This window comes from Xiphophorus hellerii, chromosome 5 (assembly GCF_003331165.1).
Source record: "Xiphophorus hellerii strain 12219 chromosome 5, Xiphophorus_hellerii-4.1, whole genome shotgun sequence".
Classification (NCBI taxonomy): Eukaryota; Metazoa; Chordata; class Actinopteri; order Cyprinodontiformes; family Poeciliidae; genus Xiphophorus; species Xiphophorus hellerii.
Window position 1 is genome coordinate 12,961,000 of NC_045676.1, and position 17,109 is coordinate 12,978,108.

Genomic DNA, 17,109 nt, shown 5'->3' on the forward strand with positions numbered 1-17,109 from the left:
ACAAATTCTTCTGTGGGTTTTATATTGTCATTTATATATCTTGCATGTCTAAAATCGACTTGGAGGACTGTTAATAGTCACATAGCATAATGGAATGTATTACTGCCCTGTAGAGTCAAGTTAGTTTGCCTTATTTTGCAGAAATGTTGAGTCAACAAATAGCAGCATCCTTTCTAAAATAAAACTCTAATAATCCCATCCAAAATGTAATATCTGCAGCTGCATTCTTCAATTTCAGTATTGGTAAGTCAAACCTTAACAAAAAATAAAAATCCAATATCATTCCCAAAATTCTGATCAAGATATCTGTGGATGCCACATTAAGAAATTTTACAATGATTACCAATCATGATTTCTATATGAGAAATATGATATAAAAAGTTTCAAAAACAAAACTGAAAACATGTTTTTCAGCCTTCCTACTCTCAGCTATTACAAAGGAGACATCACATTGCATATAGCATGTTTTTACTGTAACACAATGTTTCTGTATTTATAACAACATGAATGTTTTTTTTACTGCAGAATGGTCTCAATGCATTACACCTGGCAGCTAAGGAAGGACACAAAGATTTAGTAGAAGAACTGCTGCAAAGAGGAGCCTCCGTTGACTCATCTACCAAGGTACGCTTATGTTGTGTTATTCAGTGTTGATTCTACAGATATATAGCACATGTTGACTGCTAATTAGTAATCACATATGTGAAATTTAAAAATGGAATGTAGGAAGAGAATATTCTTTCCTTTCTGCATTTACTTCAAGTCCCCAACTTCAAAAAGATCAAGTGAGTTTTTACTTGGATGGTAGTTCGTATTTCACATTCAGTGAAACAGTGTAAGTGGGATAACCGTAGCTGTGTAATATGCTGCTTGGCAATCTGTTCACTATGAGCCACTGAGTAGACAACATGAAATCTGTCACTATGCTGCTTGTGGGCGTGAACTGGCATGTATATCTGTGTGGAGTTCTTCACATGTCCTTGTAAATGAATGAATAAATAAGGTTTGATTCATGAAAAGGATACATTTAAAGGATCACGTTTTCCATGTCCAAAGAATCTGACTTTTAACTTTTTAATATATAATTCATTTTTCTCTGTCTTTGATATTTATGTTTGTAGAGCTGTAGCCTTTATAAGTATTAACTCTCTCAGTCTCTGTTGTTTAGTTCCCCCAATTTACTACTCAATTACGTCAACTGTGACTGGTTGTTGCCTTGTTAAGCAATATACAGGGCTAGTTTGTTTATAATATTATTTGCTTTAATTTAAGTAGAAACATAACAATCAGCATAGTTATCTGTGAAATAAGAAAAAAATACCAATAAAATTTGAATATTTAATCTTTATAGTGTTATATGATAATGTTCATGCCATATTAAATAATAGTTCAAGTTAAAATTAACAATACTAATTGTTTTTTCATAGAAATTCTATTAACCAACATAATCAGGATTATTCTGAAATGATGATTATTTCAAATGATTAATCAGTGAGTTTGGAAAGATATCCATATATGGTTTCTGGTTAACAGAGAATTGCCTTCTATTTACTGGGCTGAAAGAGTAATGGCTAAAATTGTAAAAGCAAAATAATAATAATTACTGCTCCTCACAAAAGAGCATCAGTTCTTGCACATCACAAGTTTTTTTTAGTTTTTTTTTATGACATCTGTGTCTTTTAATTCAAGTGTTCCCATACTGATTAACTGACTACTTTTGTATTCCACTTTTGTGATTTCCTGATCCTTTTATGTTTTGGTTGTTTCATACCCGATTTATTCTAGGTATAAAGTCTACGGTGAGAGATTAGGTACTGATAATATTTCCATTCATACCAAAGTTGAATTTGAAAGTTGAAAATTGTATTATATATTTATTCTTTTCAGGTATTCCCTCAAAAGTATTTAATTTCTGTTAATTGATTGTGGAAATAATACAAAAAACACACAAAACAGGAACTTTAAAGTTTGGGTAAATAAGACTTCTATTTTTAAGAATCCTGAATCATTATATTAACAAAATAATATGCTATGCTGCCCAAATTCTTCGGCAGAATTTTCATAATTTAATGGCTGAAAGAAATTGAGATCACCTATTGTTTCTGCTTTGCAGAAAGGAAACACCGCCCTCCATATTGCCTCATTGGCGGGGCAAAAAGAAGTAGTGAGGCTGCTGGTGAACAGAGGGGCAGATATCAATGCTCAGTCACAGGTGAGAGTGGTAGAGGTTAAATGTTATTAATGAACAAGTGGGTGATGTCAATGCTAATGTGTACTTGTATCTTAGGTGTGTGCATATACTGATGTGATGTTTCTGTCTGAGCAGAATGGCTTCACTCCTCTCTACATGGCGGCTCAGGAAAATCATTTGGAGGTGGTGCGGTACTTGTTGGAAAATGAAGGAAACCAAAGCATTGCAACAGAAGTGTGTATATGCTGGAAATTTATTTACGTTTTCAGTTATTCACATCAAATATTTAGTTGTAGTTAATTCAGCTTTCTTATAAATTAGTTTCACCAATATTTTTTCCACTTTTTATTGCTTTTGCAGGATGGCTTTACCCCACTTGCGATCGCCCTCCAACAGGGTCACAACTCGGTGGTCTCGCTGCTTTTGGAGCATGACACCAAGGGTAAGGTCCGCCTACCTGCCCTGCACATAGCGGCCCGCAAAGATGACACCAAGTCTGCTGCCCTCCTGCTTCAGAATGACCACAACGCTGATGTGCAATCGAAGGTATGTCGCAGAAGACAGGTAGATTTTGGTCATGGAATGGTTTTTGATGATTGTAAGATGAGTATATTTACAAAATGAACTAACAGAAGCAGGCAGGGTGTAGTGAGCAGTGCTTTACAACAGGACTTTTCAAAGAGTGGGATGTAGCCACCTGGAGGAGTGTGCAACATGAGCAAAAAATAAATAAATAAGTAACTCAGAACATTTAGCCAATTTCACGAAGCCTATGGCTGACAGATTTTTAGTGCATAAGGCTATGGTGAGTAAAGACAGAGCCTGGGCCAAACAAAATAAAAACAAGGAAGTATGACCAAGATTATTTGAAGTTGTAAGTTTGTTCTCTAAGGGGAACAAACAAACATATGCCAGTTTAATTCTTAAGACCCCTTGTCCTGCTCTTTGCCCCCTTGTCTTTGTGTGTCTTGAGCTTGTGTTTTATATTACAGTGTGAAGTCCGTTCCCTAACATTCCTACACCCTATTCCTCCTTTCTTTTTTGATGCCTCCTAACCAGATGATGGTCAATAGAACCACAGAGGTATACAGACTCGCCACCTCTTCATTTGATTTTGTTTTTGTCACCTATGGCCATCTCTTTCAGCTCTCTTATCCTGAAACTTCCCCAAATTTAATGGAACTTTTGTGACTTTCAGAATTCCTGCACGTCACATTTATGTACCGTTAATATGGATGCATGAAGGTCACACACTGCATGGCTAATAGAGAAACACTTGGTGTCTTACTTGATCCAAGAGAATGTTTGTTAATGAAACTCTACAGGAGCTCACATCACATTTTATTTTTTACCGTTAAAGAGGTTGAAAACTTTTTAAATGCCATTCTTTATTTTATAAATTTTTAATTGAACACTTAGCGGTAGCGGTATTTTTTCATTGTTCATGCTTGTTTTTATCAGGAAAAAACTTATGGCATGTGTACTTTCAGCATGTTATTATTGCTTTTATTCTCTGAAATACTTGGTTTATCTTTAAGTTAACTGTGTTTCTTAATTAAATTGCACCATGTCTATCAGAATGGGAAGGTAAGGAGCCAAACATACTCTTAGTGTGTTATGTAGATATGTTGGAGCTTTTTAATAGGATTCATTTGTCTGTCCCTGCAGAAATGCAAAGTTACTTTTTGTTGATTTTTTTAAAGTTCAGAAATAACAGTTGTAATTGTTGAATATTTTTAGCTTGCATGTTTTATGTCCAAGGGTTTAGCATGCAGAAAGCATTGCATGAGGTATTTTGGCATATGCTCCTTTATTGCGCTTCTTTAAGGCCAGTTTGTATTTTGACAGCATGCATATTTGTCATTACACTGCTTCAGCTGTCAGGATTCTTTTCTTTACCTACTTATGATAACTGCACTCATTCCGTTCTTCTCTGCGTTCTACCTGTCTGTTGCGAACAGAGTGGTTTCACTCCCCTGCACATCGCTGCTCACTACGGTAATGTGAACGTCGCCACTCTGCTGCTGAACAGAGGAGCTGCCGTTGACTTCACAGCACGGGTACAGTCTCAGTTTCTTTTCCTGAGCATCCTGTCTGTTAAGCTCTAGAACAGCATGTTTAGAGCAAAACATTAACTTTATTAGAAACCAATAAGTGTATTTCAGACAGGAAATGGGTTGAGAAATGGAGGATGTTGGGGAGATGCATCAAAGGTTCTGTGGTCAGAAATCAAGCTTTCAATGGCTGCAATGAGAACTAATAGTCCATATGGACGACCCACTAAATTGCTTCACCAAGCGCCACACCATTTTAGATGGATTGTTTTTATTCTTATTTGAACTTTTGTCATGAGTATACCCTAAATGACCAGTGGTCCAAGCTGCAAAGTTATATGTTGATTTACAGTACATTCATCTCATGCAAATTGCCACATCAGAATGTGAATATGTAAGCTTGATTTTATATTTTAACAATGTATTTAAAATATTGTGTTGATGGACCAGAGCAATTGTACAGAAATGTGTGTTGTAATGCAGTTTTAAAGACCCGTCTGGCAATTGTGATGAAAGAGTCAATAAAATTATCATACTCAAGACCGAGTAATTTGTTAATGATTGGCATGCCCAGTAATGATGCTAATTTGCAACGCACCTAAATTATTATTAAAATGTACAATACAGACCAAAAGTTTGGACACACAGTTGTGTCCAAACTTTTGGTCTGTACTGTATATGTGTTGTATGTGATATATTCGACTCAACAATGTTTTACTCAATTTAGCTTTTGCTTGGAAGCAAAAACAAATAGTTAAGTTTGTTATATAGTTGAAAGTAGATTAAGATAGCAATGGGTTAATTTTCATAAACTGTGGCATACATCGGTACCTATGTCCGGCTTCTTGTAGAATGCATATATAAGAATGTGTTCTATTTTTGACAGTCTTATTATTTTTGGTAAAATCTTATTTCTGTTTCCTCCTTTTTCTTGTTAGAATGAGATTACGCCTCTTCATGTGGCCTCCAAGAGAGGAAACACCAACATGGTGGCTTTGCTGTTGGATCGAGGGGCTCAAATAGATGCTAAAACAAGGGTAAGACGTTAATGAATTTTTTCGACAACAGATTTTATTGAATAAAACCTTATATTTTTGATACTAGCTTATAGAAATCATTGTTTCCACAAAATGCTTCTCAAATTTTCATTTGCTGATTCATTATTCATGTTTGTTTTACGTGATTGTTCAACAGGATGGTCTGACGCCTCTACACTGTGCTGCCAGGAGTGGACATGACACGGCCCTGGAGCTTCTGCTGGAAAGAGAAGCACCCATTTTAGCTAGAACCAAGGTAAAATACTGCTGTTCCTTTACTGTGTCCGTATAGGCATTTTCTTTGTCTTCTTCTTATTTACTTTTTGCATATATTCTTGCACCATACAGAACGGACTGTCCCCGCTGCACATGTCGGCTCAGGGAGACCACATAGAGTGTGTGAAACTGTTGCTGCAACACAAGGCGCCTGTTGACGACGTTACACTCGATTACCTCACGGCGCTGCATGTTGCTGCTCACTGTGGCCACTACAGAGTCACCAAGCTCCTCTTAGACAAGAAAGCCAATCCAAACGCCAGAGCACTGGTGAGAAATCAAATCAATATGGAGGCTGTCTTAGATTTTATGTAAGCAATAACTGCAGAGGAATAACAAAACAATTGTCTATTAATTCTCCCTTTGCCAGAATGGATTTACTCCTCTCCATATTGCTTGCAAGAAAAATCGAGTGAAAGTGATGGAGCTCCTTATTAAATATGGTGCTTCCATCCAGGCCATTACTGAGGTAAGTTTCTGCATGATTTTTTGGGGGAAAAAAAGTGCTTGTTCACAACTCTGTGCACTTTCACTTGATGCCAGTCTTTGCTCTTTTACCTCTCTGTCTTTCACATCCCAGTCTGGATTGACACCCATTCATGTAGCAGCTTTCATGGGTCACCTCAACATTGTTCTGCTCCTGCTGCAGAACGGAGCCTCTCCTGATGTCCGCAACATTGTGAGTTGTGGTTTTTACAAGTTAGTGGTCGGTTTTTCCTTCATCTTAGTGTTTTAATGTTACTAAATGTTGTGATTTTGCACGACAGCGTGGTGAGACAGCGCTCCACATGGCAGCACGAGCAGGTCAGATGGAAGTGGTTCGCTGCTTGTTGAGAAATGGAGCCCTGGTGGATGCTATGGCCCGGGTGAGTCGTTTCCCAATTTCATCACTTTACTTTGCTGTAAAACCATAATAGTGTTTCAAACTCTTACATTTCTTGACGTTCTCCATATTTGATATTTTAAAGACAATCCCTACTTTGTTTTATTTGTTTGGTTATGTGACAAACATACATAATGTAGAGCTTCATTGTGGAGAGAATAAAAACTAAAACATTGTTTTCATTTTGTTACTAATAGAAATCTAAAAAAACTGAGTGAGCATTTGCATTTTCCCACTGAAGAAAACCATCACCATAATATGATGCTGCCATGCATGGTATGGTAGTGGTGATGTGCAGCTTTAGTTTGTGGTCACAGATGGCATTTTACATGTATCTGACCAGAGCACCTCCCTCCATGTGTTGCAGTGTCCCTACATCGCTTTTAGCAAACTGTTAATGGGACTTTCTATGGCTGTTTTTCTGATACATCTTTTTTTTTGCTGCTTTTCCCAACAGACTAGATTAATAGAAAAGCAGATGGCCTCTTAGTTGTTTGATTAATTAATTAGCAAGCATTTTTTATTTGTTTTATTTTGTACTGGTTTATCACATATAATCCCAACAAAATACAGTATCATTACGACCTTTAAATGTGAAAGAATGTTTTGCTTCTAATATTCTGACTTTGCTAAAACACATTCTCTCTCTTTCTCCATCTACCAACAGGAGGACCAAACACCCCTACACATTGCCTCTCGTTTGGGTGAAACCGATATTGTCCAACTGCTCCTGCAGCACATGGCCCACCCGGACGCTGCCACCACCAACGGCTACACCCCTCTTCACATTTCAGCCAGAGAGGGTCAGGTAGAGACAGCGGCTGTGCTGCTGGAGGCAGGAGCCTCGCACTCGCTGGCCACCAAGGTGGGTGGAAGGTGGAGGATGATGTCTGCATACTGAGACGGTACTCAGCATGACGAAAGAACAATATGGAAATAAGGATTTTCTCCAATTCATTTTCCACAGAAAGGATTCACTCCCTTACATGTAGCAGCCAAATATGGAAGCCTTGATGTAACTAACCTTCTCCTTCAACGGAAAGCACTTCCAGATGATGCTGGGAAGGTGAGCATTAAATTTACAGCTGCAGTTCAGTAATTAGTTTGCATTTCTAAAATACAGTGGATTATTTTGCAGAATATTACTCATTATGATTAATCTAAATTTAGATAATAAAACTGCAAAGGTAAGTTATTCTGTTTTAAATATAATTTACTAGAATGCCTTTTTTCACAGAACGGCCTGACTCCATTACATGTAGCAGCTCATTATGACAACCAGGAGGTGGCTCTGCTGCTGCTGGATAAAGGGGCATCACCGCATGCCACTGCAAAGGTTAGTAAAAGTCACATGGTTTTCAAATGTAAATGTTCTGCAGCAGTTTATTTCATCATGAATTGTCAATCTTCCATCTTGTCTAGAACGGCTACACTCCACTTCACATTGCAGCTAAAAAGAACCAGACCAACATTGCTTTAGCATTGCTGCAGTACGGAGCAGAGACCAACGTTTTGACCAAGCAGGGAGTCAGTCCCCTGCACCTGGCAGCCCAGGAAGGACATGCTGAGATGGTCAGCCTGCTGCTTCGCAAAGGAGCTCACGTCAATACAGCAACCAAGGTCCCATACATAATAAGCTGATCCTGTTTGTTTTATTTACTGTTTGACGCATCCATTTTGATTGCTGTTTCTCACTGTGAGAATCTTGTGCTTTATATGTTGCAGAGTGGACTCACTCCTTTGCATCTCACAGCCCAGGAGGACAGAGTGAATGCAGCGGAGGTTCTGGCCAAACATGATGCGAACCTGGACCAGCAAACTAAAGTACGAACACACTCTTTGATGCACTAAAAAACACAGTAGCAGACAAACTACAGTAGGGGATGTGATGATGTAGAATTACACATAAGCTTATGTGTTGTCTACATGTTCTTTGTGTGTATTTCCACTACCTTGATTTAAATGTAGCTGATGTTCTTAGTTATTCTTAATTTCCTAAATGGAAAAAGTAATTGAACCTTAAACCTAACAACTGTCACAGATAAAGTAGAAGACTTTTAAGGTTTAGTGGTCTTTATAAGGTCAAACCACAATATCTCAATTGCATCCATGTGTAACAAGACACACAACTTCCAAAATGTTCCACTGTGGTCTCTGTTGGTCCACAGAATAGCTTCCCAGAATTTTGAGATATAGGTATCAACATTTTTAAGAGTTTCTTCTTTTTACTTGGTTTAGCACCCAAGCAGAATAATCAGCCATGTCTGGAAATTATTTCATCCTGTTCTCGTTCTCCTTCCCTTTGCAGCTTGGATACACTCCTCTGATAGTAGCATGTCATTATGGAAATGTCAAAATGGTTAACTTCCTGCTACAGCAAGGTGCCAGCGTCAATGCCAAAACCAAGGTAGAAATTGTTTGGGGTTTATATGTATGAAGAATAAAAACTTAGCTTAAAACAAAATACACTGACTTTATATTCATATTTGCTTTGTTGTGACAGTAAAGCCTTTGAATGTAATTGTCCTTTGTGTTTTTGTTCTGGTTTACAGAATGGTTACACACCACTTCACCAGGCAGCACAGCAAGGGAACACACACATAATTAATGTTTTGCTGCAACATGGGGCCAAACCCAACACAACCACAGTAGTAAGACTGAAATTTATGCCTTTCATTGACTCTCATATTTGGTATTACATTGATAATCCCACATACTGCTGCTTACTGATAATATTAATCATGATTCTGTTTTTTAATATTCTTGCCCCTTGCTCTGGCAGAATGGGAACACTGCTCTGTCCATTGCCAAACGCCTGGGTTACATCTCTGTGGTTGACACGCTGAAAGTTGTTACAGAAGAGATCATCACCACCACAACTGTGAGTTTGTGCTATCATTACACATCTGAAGCAAGTCTTTAGTAATCTAACCTTTGTTTGATGTACCATGCCTTCTCTGTGTGTGCCATGGCAGACGGTGACAGAGAAACATAAACTCAACGTTCCAGAGACCATGACAGAGATTCTAGATGTATCAGATGAGGAAGGTGAGTTGCATCAAAAGTCCATGTAACGATTGAAACCTAAAAATGAATTTAATTAACCAAGGCTACAGAGAAGATACAATCTGTGTTAATTTTGCCAGACAGAGAGGAATTATGTATTTATCAAGACATGCATTTAAAAATATATGTCCCATAGTTTTGAAGGTGGAAGATGAAGCATTTTCTGAGATGACAGTGACACTGGAAGGTACTATATGCTCTGTCAGCATGGTGTGCAGTGTTACATCAATTTTTTGAAGATAAACAAAATGGATTTTTAGATTGCTAGGCCCTGTAATACCTGGATGTGTTTGTTTTTTTAAGTTCTTTATATATTCACTTTTCTTCTGTGTTTATGACCATAATGCCACAGTACTAACTGCATATGAATTTACTATTGAATTAGATTTAACTATGAACTTGACAACAACAGATTATGGATTGTTTTCTTGTAAATTGGAGCATGAACTAATTTATACCAATTATATCTTTTCATGAGGTTTGTGTGATTTGAAATCAAATTTGGGATGACCACTAAACTTTATGGAATGCTCATAACTTAGAAGAAATGTTTGGCATTTGAAGAATAAGGACTTAAAACTGTGGGGGCATGCTGATGAAACTGGTTTGAGCTTTGTGAGAAAAGCTTTATTTTAACAGCAAATAATTTATCCTTTGTAGCATCCACTAGGTCTTTTTGCGCTACAGCAACATCAAATTTCCCATCATTACCAGTTTAAACATTCATTGATTAAACAGTCAATAAAAACAACAGTGTTAAATGTGGATAAAAGTAATAGTCCCAATCATATTTTTGTTGCTTTAGATCCTGAAAGGTTGTGCATTAGAGTACATAAATATTTCAGACACTGGTTAGTAATAAGATAACTAGTAATTCACATTATCATTTTTTCCATTATATGCTTAACAGTATGATTCTACCTCTGTCTCCAGGTGAGGACACAATGACGGGGGATGGTGGGGAGTACCTGAGAGCAGAGGACATATGGAAACTGCAGGACGACTCTCTGCCAGAACATTATCTGGACAGCTTCAGCTATATGAGCCACAACTTCGACAGGTGATAAAAACTGTAAATGCGGAATGAGAACCAATGCATGGAATGCCATGTTCCAACTATAGTCAAAAATTTTGGCTTTCCAACAGATCCCAGCACACTCCTATTCACCAAAGCTTTCATCAGAGGGAGGACGTTCTCTTCGAAGACATACTGACGAGCCACCAGGTGGGGGAACATGTCGCAACATCCTGCAAGCCTCTATTAGACTGCCTTTTTAAAAATCCAGTTGACCAGCTGATGTTTGTGTTTTAGGTATCAACATTGTCTAGAGAGAACGACAAGGAAACTTTCCGACTGAGCTGGGGTGCTGAACATCTCGATAATGTCATGTTGTCTTCCAGTCTGCTGCACTCAGGGTATAGGAACACACTACTTCACACCTAGAGATTCCCATGACTTACTGAATTTATGAAACTTTATATTGTTTTGATGTAGTTTTACAAAACTACATCAAATATATTCCTGTTCATTTTGTCAAAGTGATTACAGGATTTTCTCGGCCAAGCCATACACTAAAATTAATGTGTTAGCTTACTTTGCATCATTCTAACATGAGATCAATACACTTAAATACACAAAGGTATTTCTTAACACCAAAGAACAAGCTTCAAATACCAGCACCATAAGAACATTTATTTTAAAAAATGACCTAATGAAATGGTTCTAATTTTTTATTTAAATGTTCCAAAAGCAATACATGTCTCTACATTTAACCCACTCAATATCTAACAACATTACAACCTTTAAGTAACAGAGAGAACAGTACTTTCTATTAAAACATTCATTTAGCAATTATACATCTAGAGAGGAAACATTTAGATCTAATATAACGTTAGGGTTCTGATGTTGTATCCAGTTGCAAATGTTTGCTTTATTTTTGTATGTACAGCAACATGTGCAAAGGCCTGTCATATCAAAGCAGAGACTCAAACTATGAACATTACAAAGCTATGTTTCCTACCAACTCGTCAGGTAACCCAGTGCTCTGATGTTACTGTAGGGAATCACAGCTTCACAATTAATGTGCATGCAGTTTTAAAAGCATTTCTGCTGTTGACCGATGAATATTAAACTGGGTCTCAAATTTGGACCCAATCTTTGGTGAAAACGCCCCAACTTCTGTCCTAACAACATGTCCCCAGCATCTGGATTATGAAATAACCAAGCAGTTTAGATTTTTGGTGTGCTCTCTTTTTTTCTTCATGTACTAGTACATCTCAAAAAATTTTAATATTGCAATATTTCCTATCAGTCACTTCAGAAAGTGAAAGAATCATTTTATAAAGATTCATTACACATAGTAAAATATTTCAAGCTTTTGTATTTTGCAATTGTACTAATTGCAATTTATGGCTTACATGTAAAGAAAACCCAAAATTTAGTGTCTTGCAAAATTAAAATATCACATTAGACCAATCAAAAACAGATGTTTTAAGCACAAATGTTAGGCGTATGCAAAGTGTGCAAATTTCAGGCAATTCTTGGTTGGGTCTTCTCTTGCAAAGTAGCACAGAGGCGATCGGATTTTGACACTGTAGGTGTGATGGCAGCTCAGATTGCTTTAATAACTTTCTGCAGATCATCTGCCTCGTTGGGTCTGATGTCTCATCTTCCTCTTAAAGGTTCATATAGGTCAGAGGAATTTGAAGGTCAATTAAGAACAGGAACACCATGGCTGCCCAGCATTTCCTGGTATACGACTGCATTGACTGTGGACTTCAGAAAACACAGTGTACCAACACCAGCAGATGAAATGACACCCCAAACTATCACTGTGGAGAATTCACACTGGACTTTAAACAACATGGACTGTGTGCCGCTCCACTGTTTCTCCAGACCCTACGACTTTAATTTTCAATTGAAATGCAGAATTTATTTCGAAAACTAGGCTCTGGACCTTTCCACTGACTGTCTTCTGGATATGTCACAATCAGTGGAGTATGTCAATTATTTTTGACACAGTCTACCAGAGTGAGAAACTGTTTGGAGGCTCAGGAAATCTTTGCAGGTGTATTAAGCTAATTTGCTGATTAGGGTGTGACTTCATGTGTTTCCATAATTTTTTTTCATGTTATTCTAATTTTCTCTGACAGTAAATTTTGGGTTTTCATTATCTGTAAGTCATAATCATCAAAATTACAAGAAACGAATGCTTAGACTATTTTATTCTATGTGTGATGATTTTATATATGAGTTTCTCTTTCTGAGATGACTGGCAAGAAATATTGCACTTTTTGATGTGTGCTAGTATGCTTGTGTGTATTCTTGTGTCTGGTTGGGTTTGTATTCACTTTTACTCATTCTTTATTCTCTTTTTCTCTTGTTACTTCTTTCCATTGTCCTCTTGTGATTCTGTTTGGGTGTCTGTGTGTCACTGCTGTGTTCTGCTTCTAGCCGTTCCTCTCCATGCCTAGACCATGACAACAGCAGGTGATACTCTTGATTTTGTGCTTGTATCTTCAGTCCAGTTTAAATTACACTCTCACTCCCATCCTATTTTTGCATGGTTTATCTATGCATGGGTTTATATGACCTGGATTTAGGTTTAAAAAAAAATACTATAACTGTGGGGGGGGGGGTTTATTCTTTGAGTTTTTTTAATCTATAAATCTGTGGATATATGGTTGAAAAATACTATTTATATTTGTAGTACCTATAAAAATAATTTCTATCTTATGTTTATTTACAAAGTTCTCATACACGAGTAGTAATCAGTCATTTTCAAGTATAAAAACATTCAGAATTTAAAAATGTCGTGCAAGAATTTCCCAGTTTTTGAAGTTACAAATATACAACTTTAACATTTTACATAGACTGCATAAAAAAACAAGCATGACCTGTCTTTCTTCACTGATTTTTGTATCGTTTTCTTCAAGGGCAGAAGTGTTTTATACACTTAAACTGCTACACCTTCAAATTTGGAATAGCCCAGACAATTTCTGATAGGCTAACTCACAAAATATTACTTAATCCAAAGACCACCTGTAGATGTATTTTAAGACACCTGTTCTTCCTCATGTGACATCATGAAACTATTTAAGAAGGGTATTGGGTTTAACTGGTAAAACAATTTTATGTTTTATGCAAAGTGAAACAACTCTTCTACTGACAGGCTGAAGAGCCACTTGAAGTAAAAGCTATTTCTCCAAAAGCAACATCAAACAGTTTTCACATACATTCCAGGGACATATCTTAATTCTTGGAGTCCTGTGCTCTCATGAATCTAATATGAAAGTTTTTGGCCCTAATTACCATACATACATTTGGAAGACAAAGGACAAAAAATGGACAAAAACCTTAATCATACATAACCATTTAATTATGTCTTGTTTCCTTTGAGCTGCATGGTATGGGTCGGTGTGGTCAGGTCCACTATTTTATGTTCAGGTGTATTCAGGAGAGCATTTCCACCACCAGTTGGACTCTCACTCAAACACATGACGTTGTGACTTGGTGCAATGAAAAACGTAACACACTAGCATGTCTCATGTTTGTCACAAGCAAGGATGCTTTTCCGTCCCCTAATCAATGGACTGCTGTGTGATGCACCTGTCCATTCTGTTCCATTCAGCGGAAATTGGATGTAAATGACAACAAAACCAATGTTACAGAAGGGCCATTACAGAGACCTGATAAATCAGTAAATTCAGAGCTGAAAAGGTTTGTGTAAGCAAGGCAGCCTACAAACATGGCAGGGCAGTTTTGTCGGCATAAAAAATTCCCCCAAACTACTGAAAGAACCTTGTTTAAGGATTTCAAAAACGTCTCACAAAGGCTATACAGTTTGAAAGAGAATACAAAAGAAAATATTTGAAACTTCTGATTTTTACCTAAAACAGGAAACATCTAGTCTCATATAATCTAAGATGGTAGTACAAATAAAGTCATGTGAGTTTTATTCAGTATATGTAGATATGTGAATTTGAGCTGAAAATCTTTGTTTTCCCATTTGCTGTAAATGTCTCTATTTCTCCTCCATTCAATTTGTTTGCATGGAGATTTACCAACAGAGTAAACAACTGATGGAAATCTTATATATAAACTCAGTTTGCTCTTTCCTGGGCCCTCTATCTGTAGCTTCCTGGTTAGCTTCATGGTAGATGCCAGAGGCGGAGCTATGCGTGGTTGTCGTCATAATGGCCTACGGATCATTGTGCCACCAAGGAAGTGTTCGGCACCCACCCGCGTAACATGCAGACTGGTTAAGAGACATCGCCTGGCTTCCATGCCCCCCATGGTGGAGGGAGAGGGGCTTGCTGGTCGCATCATCGAGGTCGGACCGACTGGAGCTCAGTTCCTGGGGTAGGTGAATGTCGAAGTATGTAATGACCACAAACACTCAGATTTGACCTTCACAAAACTTTTGCTCCTTTTGTTGAATACCTAATAAAGTATAGTTGACAGACCTCTTAGATGAACAAGGTGGAGAGCAATGCTTCTCTTTTTTTTTTTTTGCTTTATTTTTGTGGAGTAGGAGAAACTGCGCTGTTTTTCGTTCTTTGGTTGGTTGGAAGGATATAGCTAATATTTTACTAATTAACCTCCTGTCATGACTTTAAAATGTTAATTGTTTTTTGTTTTTTTGTTGTTTTGGCAATAACGTTATGCTCAAAAAAGGTGAAAACTAGGTTTGTAATTTAATTCAGTTGAATTCTTTGAATGGGAAGTCACTCCAGGCATCCCATTCAGCAGCTCTTACTTCCAGAGCAGCTGAAGTAAGAGCTGCTCTGGAAGCTCTTACTTCAGGAGAGCTTCTGAAGTAAGCTCTTGTTCTGAAGAAGACAAAGAAACAGAACCAGATAGATGCTTTTGCCTAGCCCAAGTCTGATATACTAGATCTGGGTTGTGTAAAATGTTTTTGTGTTTGCTTTGTCACTTCTGTATATTACTGCATAACATTTCTACAAAGGTTTATGTGTTTTCCTCTAAATCCATTAAATGCCATGGAGCAATCAGTCATTTTGTTAAAGCACTTCAAATGATTCCAGATTCATAACGAGGAACGTACGGAGATTCCATAGCCAGTAACAGCAGATTCAAATTATAACTCAAAATTATCCTGAGAAACCGTTTCTTCAACACCAGACACCTAGTGAACCTTTGACAAAAGTGGAATACTTAGGAAGCTAAGATATACTGTTTGTGTATATGTTGTCAACATTATGTTGTGCTATTTTAAATGATTATTACTTCAATTTTTACTAGTTTAAGATGTGCTGTTTAAAAGCCCATCTAGAGACAAGTGCTGCTAATTAGCTCTTGCTATTGCACTATGACGTAAACATGTTATGTTCAGTTTGTCTGTCGTTATGTGTATGTCCCTATCAAATAAACTTAAAAATATTATATCTTGAATGCTTATTTCGTATTAATCAAAATTTCAAACTTATTGTTGTGATGTTCCTTTTTTGTTGTTTTAATATGTTTGTGGGATTTTTTCATTCTGATTAATCATCACATAATAGACTTCAACGCCTGGGTTTTCAACTTCAATCCTTGAGAACAATTGCTCTGCAATTTTTAGGTGAATTTCTGACTCAAATGAATGTTTCACTAAAAAACCTTTTCCAAACTTGGTGACATGCTGAAGAGGTAATTCAGTCATTTGAGTCAGGTGTGTTGAAAGAGGAATACACCTGAAAGTTATAGGACAGTAGCTCTTGAAGGCTGAAGTTGGAGACCCCAGCTTTATTGTAATTGGGAGTAAAAGTAAATACGGATTATTTATAATTATTTTGCTGGGTATATGAATCACTACTGTGGTAAACATCAAGAAACCTTTCACTTATTTGATGGAATTTTTCCCTTGGATAGGTTCTTTAATTCATCTTTCAGAACTGATTTTTAAAGATCGTGAACCTGAATTAGACTCATAACTTATGCAGATCATTGCAAATTAATCCACTACATGTATCTATGTGTGTGTTTGTTAGAATTTGTGTATTTGGTTGCATGAGTATGCTCAGTGGTGTGGTGTGTTCAAACTTTTCTTCTTCACTCCTTCCTCTGTGCTGCGTGTGGAATCAGTAAGCTCCATCTTCCCACTGCTCCTCCCCCTCTGAATGAGGGCGAGAGCCTGGTCAGTCGCATCCTGCAGCTGGGTCCTCCAGGAACAAAGTTCCTCGGGTAGGATCATGGGACGGGGGACATCCTACCACCTTGGAATCCTGGTCACATAAGCACTCATTCTTTCCCGCTATGATTACTTTAAGATCATCCTTTTTTATTTACAAAGTGTTTAAGTTCTGTTTCTTGATTTTCATTCTTTTTTTTTTACTCAAAACAGTTTCTTGTTGTGAGAGGATCCTGGGTTGCTCAGTTATTTCCATGTCTTTCTTAGTTGCATTTGCTTATCTCATATGGAGTTGATGCTGTCCGTAATCTTTCTTTTTAATTATTTCTTATGATCGTTTTAGCATGAAATCAAAATTCCTCAAACCTACATCGTGAATTCTTTTTTATTTTATGTGTTTGTTCATAAGATGGCTTATTTAACATTAATTGTACCTACATCCAAAAAGCCCTGTCAGACACCTATATTT

At 37.2% G+C, this 17,109-nt stretch overlaps 1 protein-coding gene across 18 annotated transcripts in view; it reads left to right on the top strand.

The window, feature by feature from the left end:
* ank2a (ankyrin 2a, neuronal) overlaps window positions 1-17,109 on the top strand; it is a 74,378-nt gene that overhangs the window by 21,043 nt on the left and 36,226 nt on the right. For 6 of the 18 annotated variants that reach the window (XM_032564249.1, XM_032564245.1, XM_032564236.1 and 3 more), the window contains 29 exons: window positions 526-624; window positions 2,114-2,212; window positions 2,327-2,425; window positions 2,552-2,737; window positions 3,251-3,274; window positions 3,770-3,778; window positions 4,153-4,251; window positions 5,184-5,282; window positions 5,440-5,538; window positions 5,631-5,828; window positions 5,929-6,027; window positions 6,139-6,237; window positions 6,326-6,424; window positions 7,109-7,306; window positions 7,409-7,507; window positions 7,679-7,777; window positions 7,864-8,061; window positions 8,167-8,265; window positions 8,750-8,848; window positions 8,994-9,092; window positions 9,224-9,322; window positions 9,417-9,489; window positions 9,644-9,694; window positions 10,441-10,567; window positions 10,654-10,732; window positions 10,820-10,923; window positions 12,962-12,997; window positions 14,645-14,869; window positions 16,595-16,693. In XM_032564249.1, coding sequence (XP_032420140.1) covers window positions 526-624; window positions 2,114-2,212; window positions 2,327-2,425; window positions 2,552-2,737; window positions 3,251-3,274; window positions 3,770-3,778; window positions 4,153-4,251; window positions 5,184-5,282; window positions 5,440-5,538; window positions 5,631-5,828; window positions 5,929-6,027; window positions 6,139-6,237; window positions 6,326-6,424; window positions 7,109-7,306; window positions 7,409-7,507; window positions 7,679-7,777; window positions 7,864-8,061; window positions 8,167-8,265; window positions 8,750-8,848; window positions 8,994-9,092; window positions 9,224-9,322; window positions 9,417-9,489; window positions 9,644-9,694; window positions 10,441-10,567; window positions 10,654-10,732; window positions 10,820-10,923; window positions 12,962-12,997; window positions 14,645-14,869; window positions 16,595-16,693 — 3,092 coding nt within the window. The remainder of the gene's footprint in view (window positions 1-525; window positions 625-2,113; window positions 2,213-2,326; window positions 2,426-2,551; window positions 2,738-3,250; window positions 3,275-3,769; window positions 3,779-4,152; window positions 4,252-5,183; window positions 5,283-5,439; window positions 5,539-5,630; window positions 5,829-5,928; window positions 6,028-6,138; window positions 6,238-6,325; window positions 6,425-7,108; window positions 7,307-7,408; window positions 7,508-7,678; window positions 7,778-7,863; window positions 8,062-8,166; window positions 8,266-8,749; window positions 8,849-8,993; window positions 9,093-9,223; window positions 9,323-9,416; window positions 9,490-9,643; window positions 9,695-10,440; window positions 10,568-10,653; window positions 10,733-10,819; window positions 10,924-12,961; window positions 12,998-14,644; window positions 14,870-16,594; window positions 16,694-17,109) is intronic. The other 12 variants (XM_032564246.1, XM_032564240.1, XM_032564238.1 and 9 more) reach the window with 12 other exon arrangements.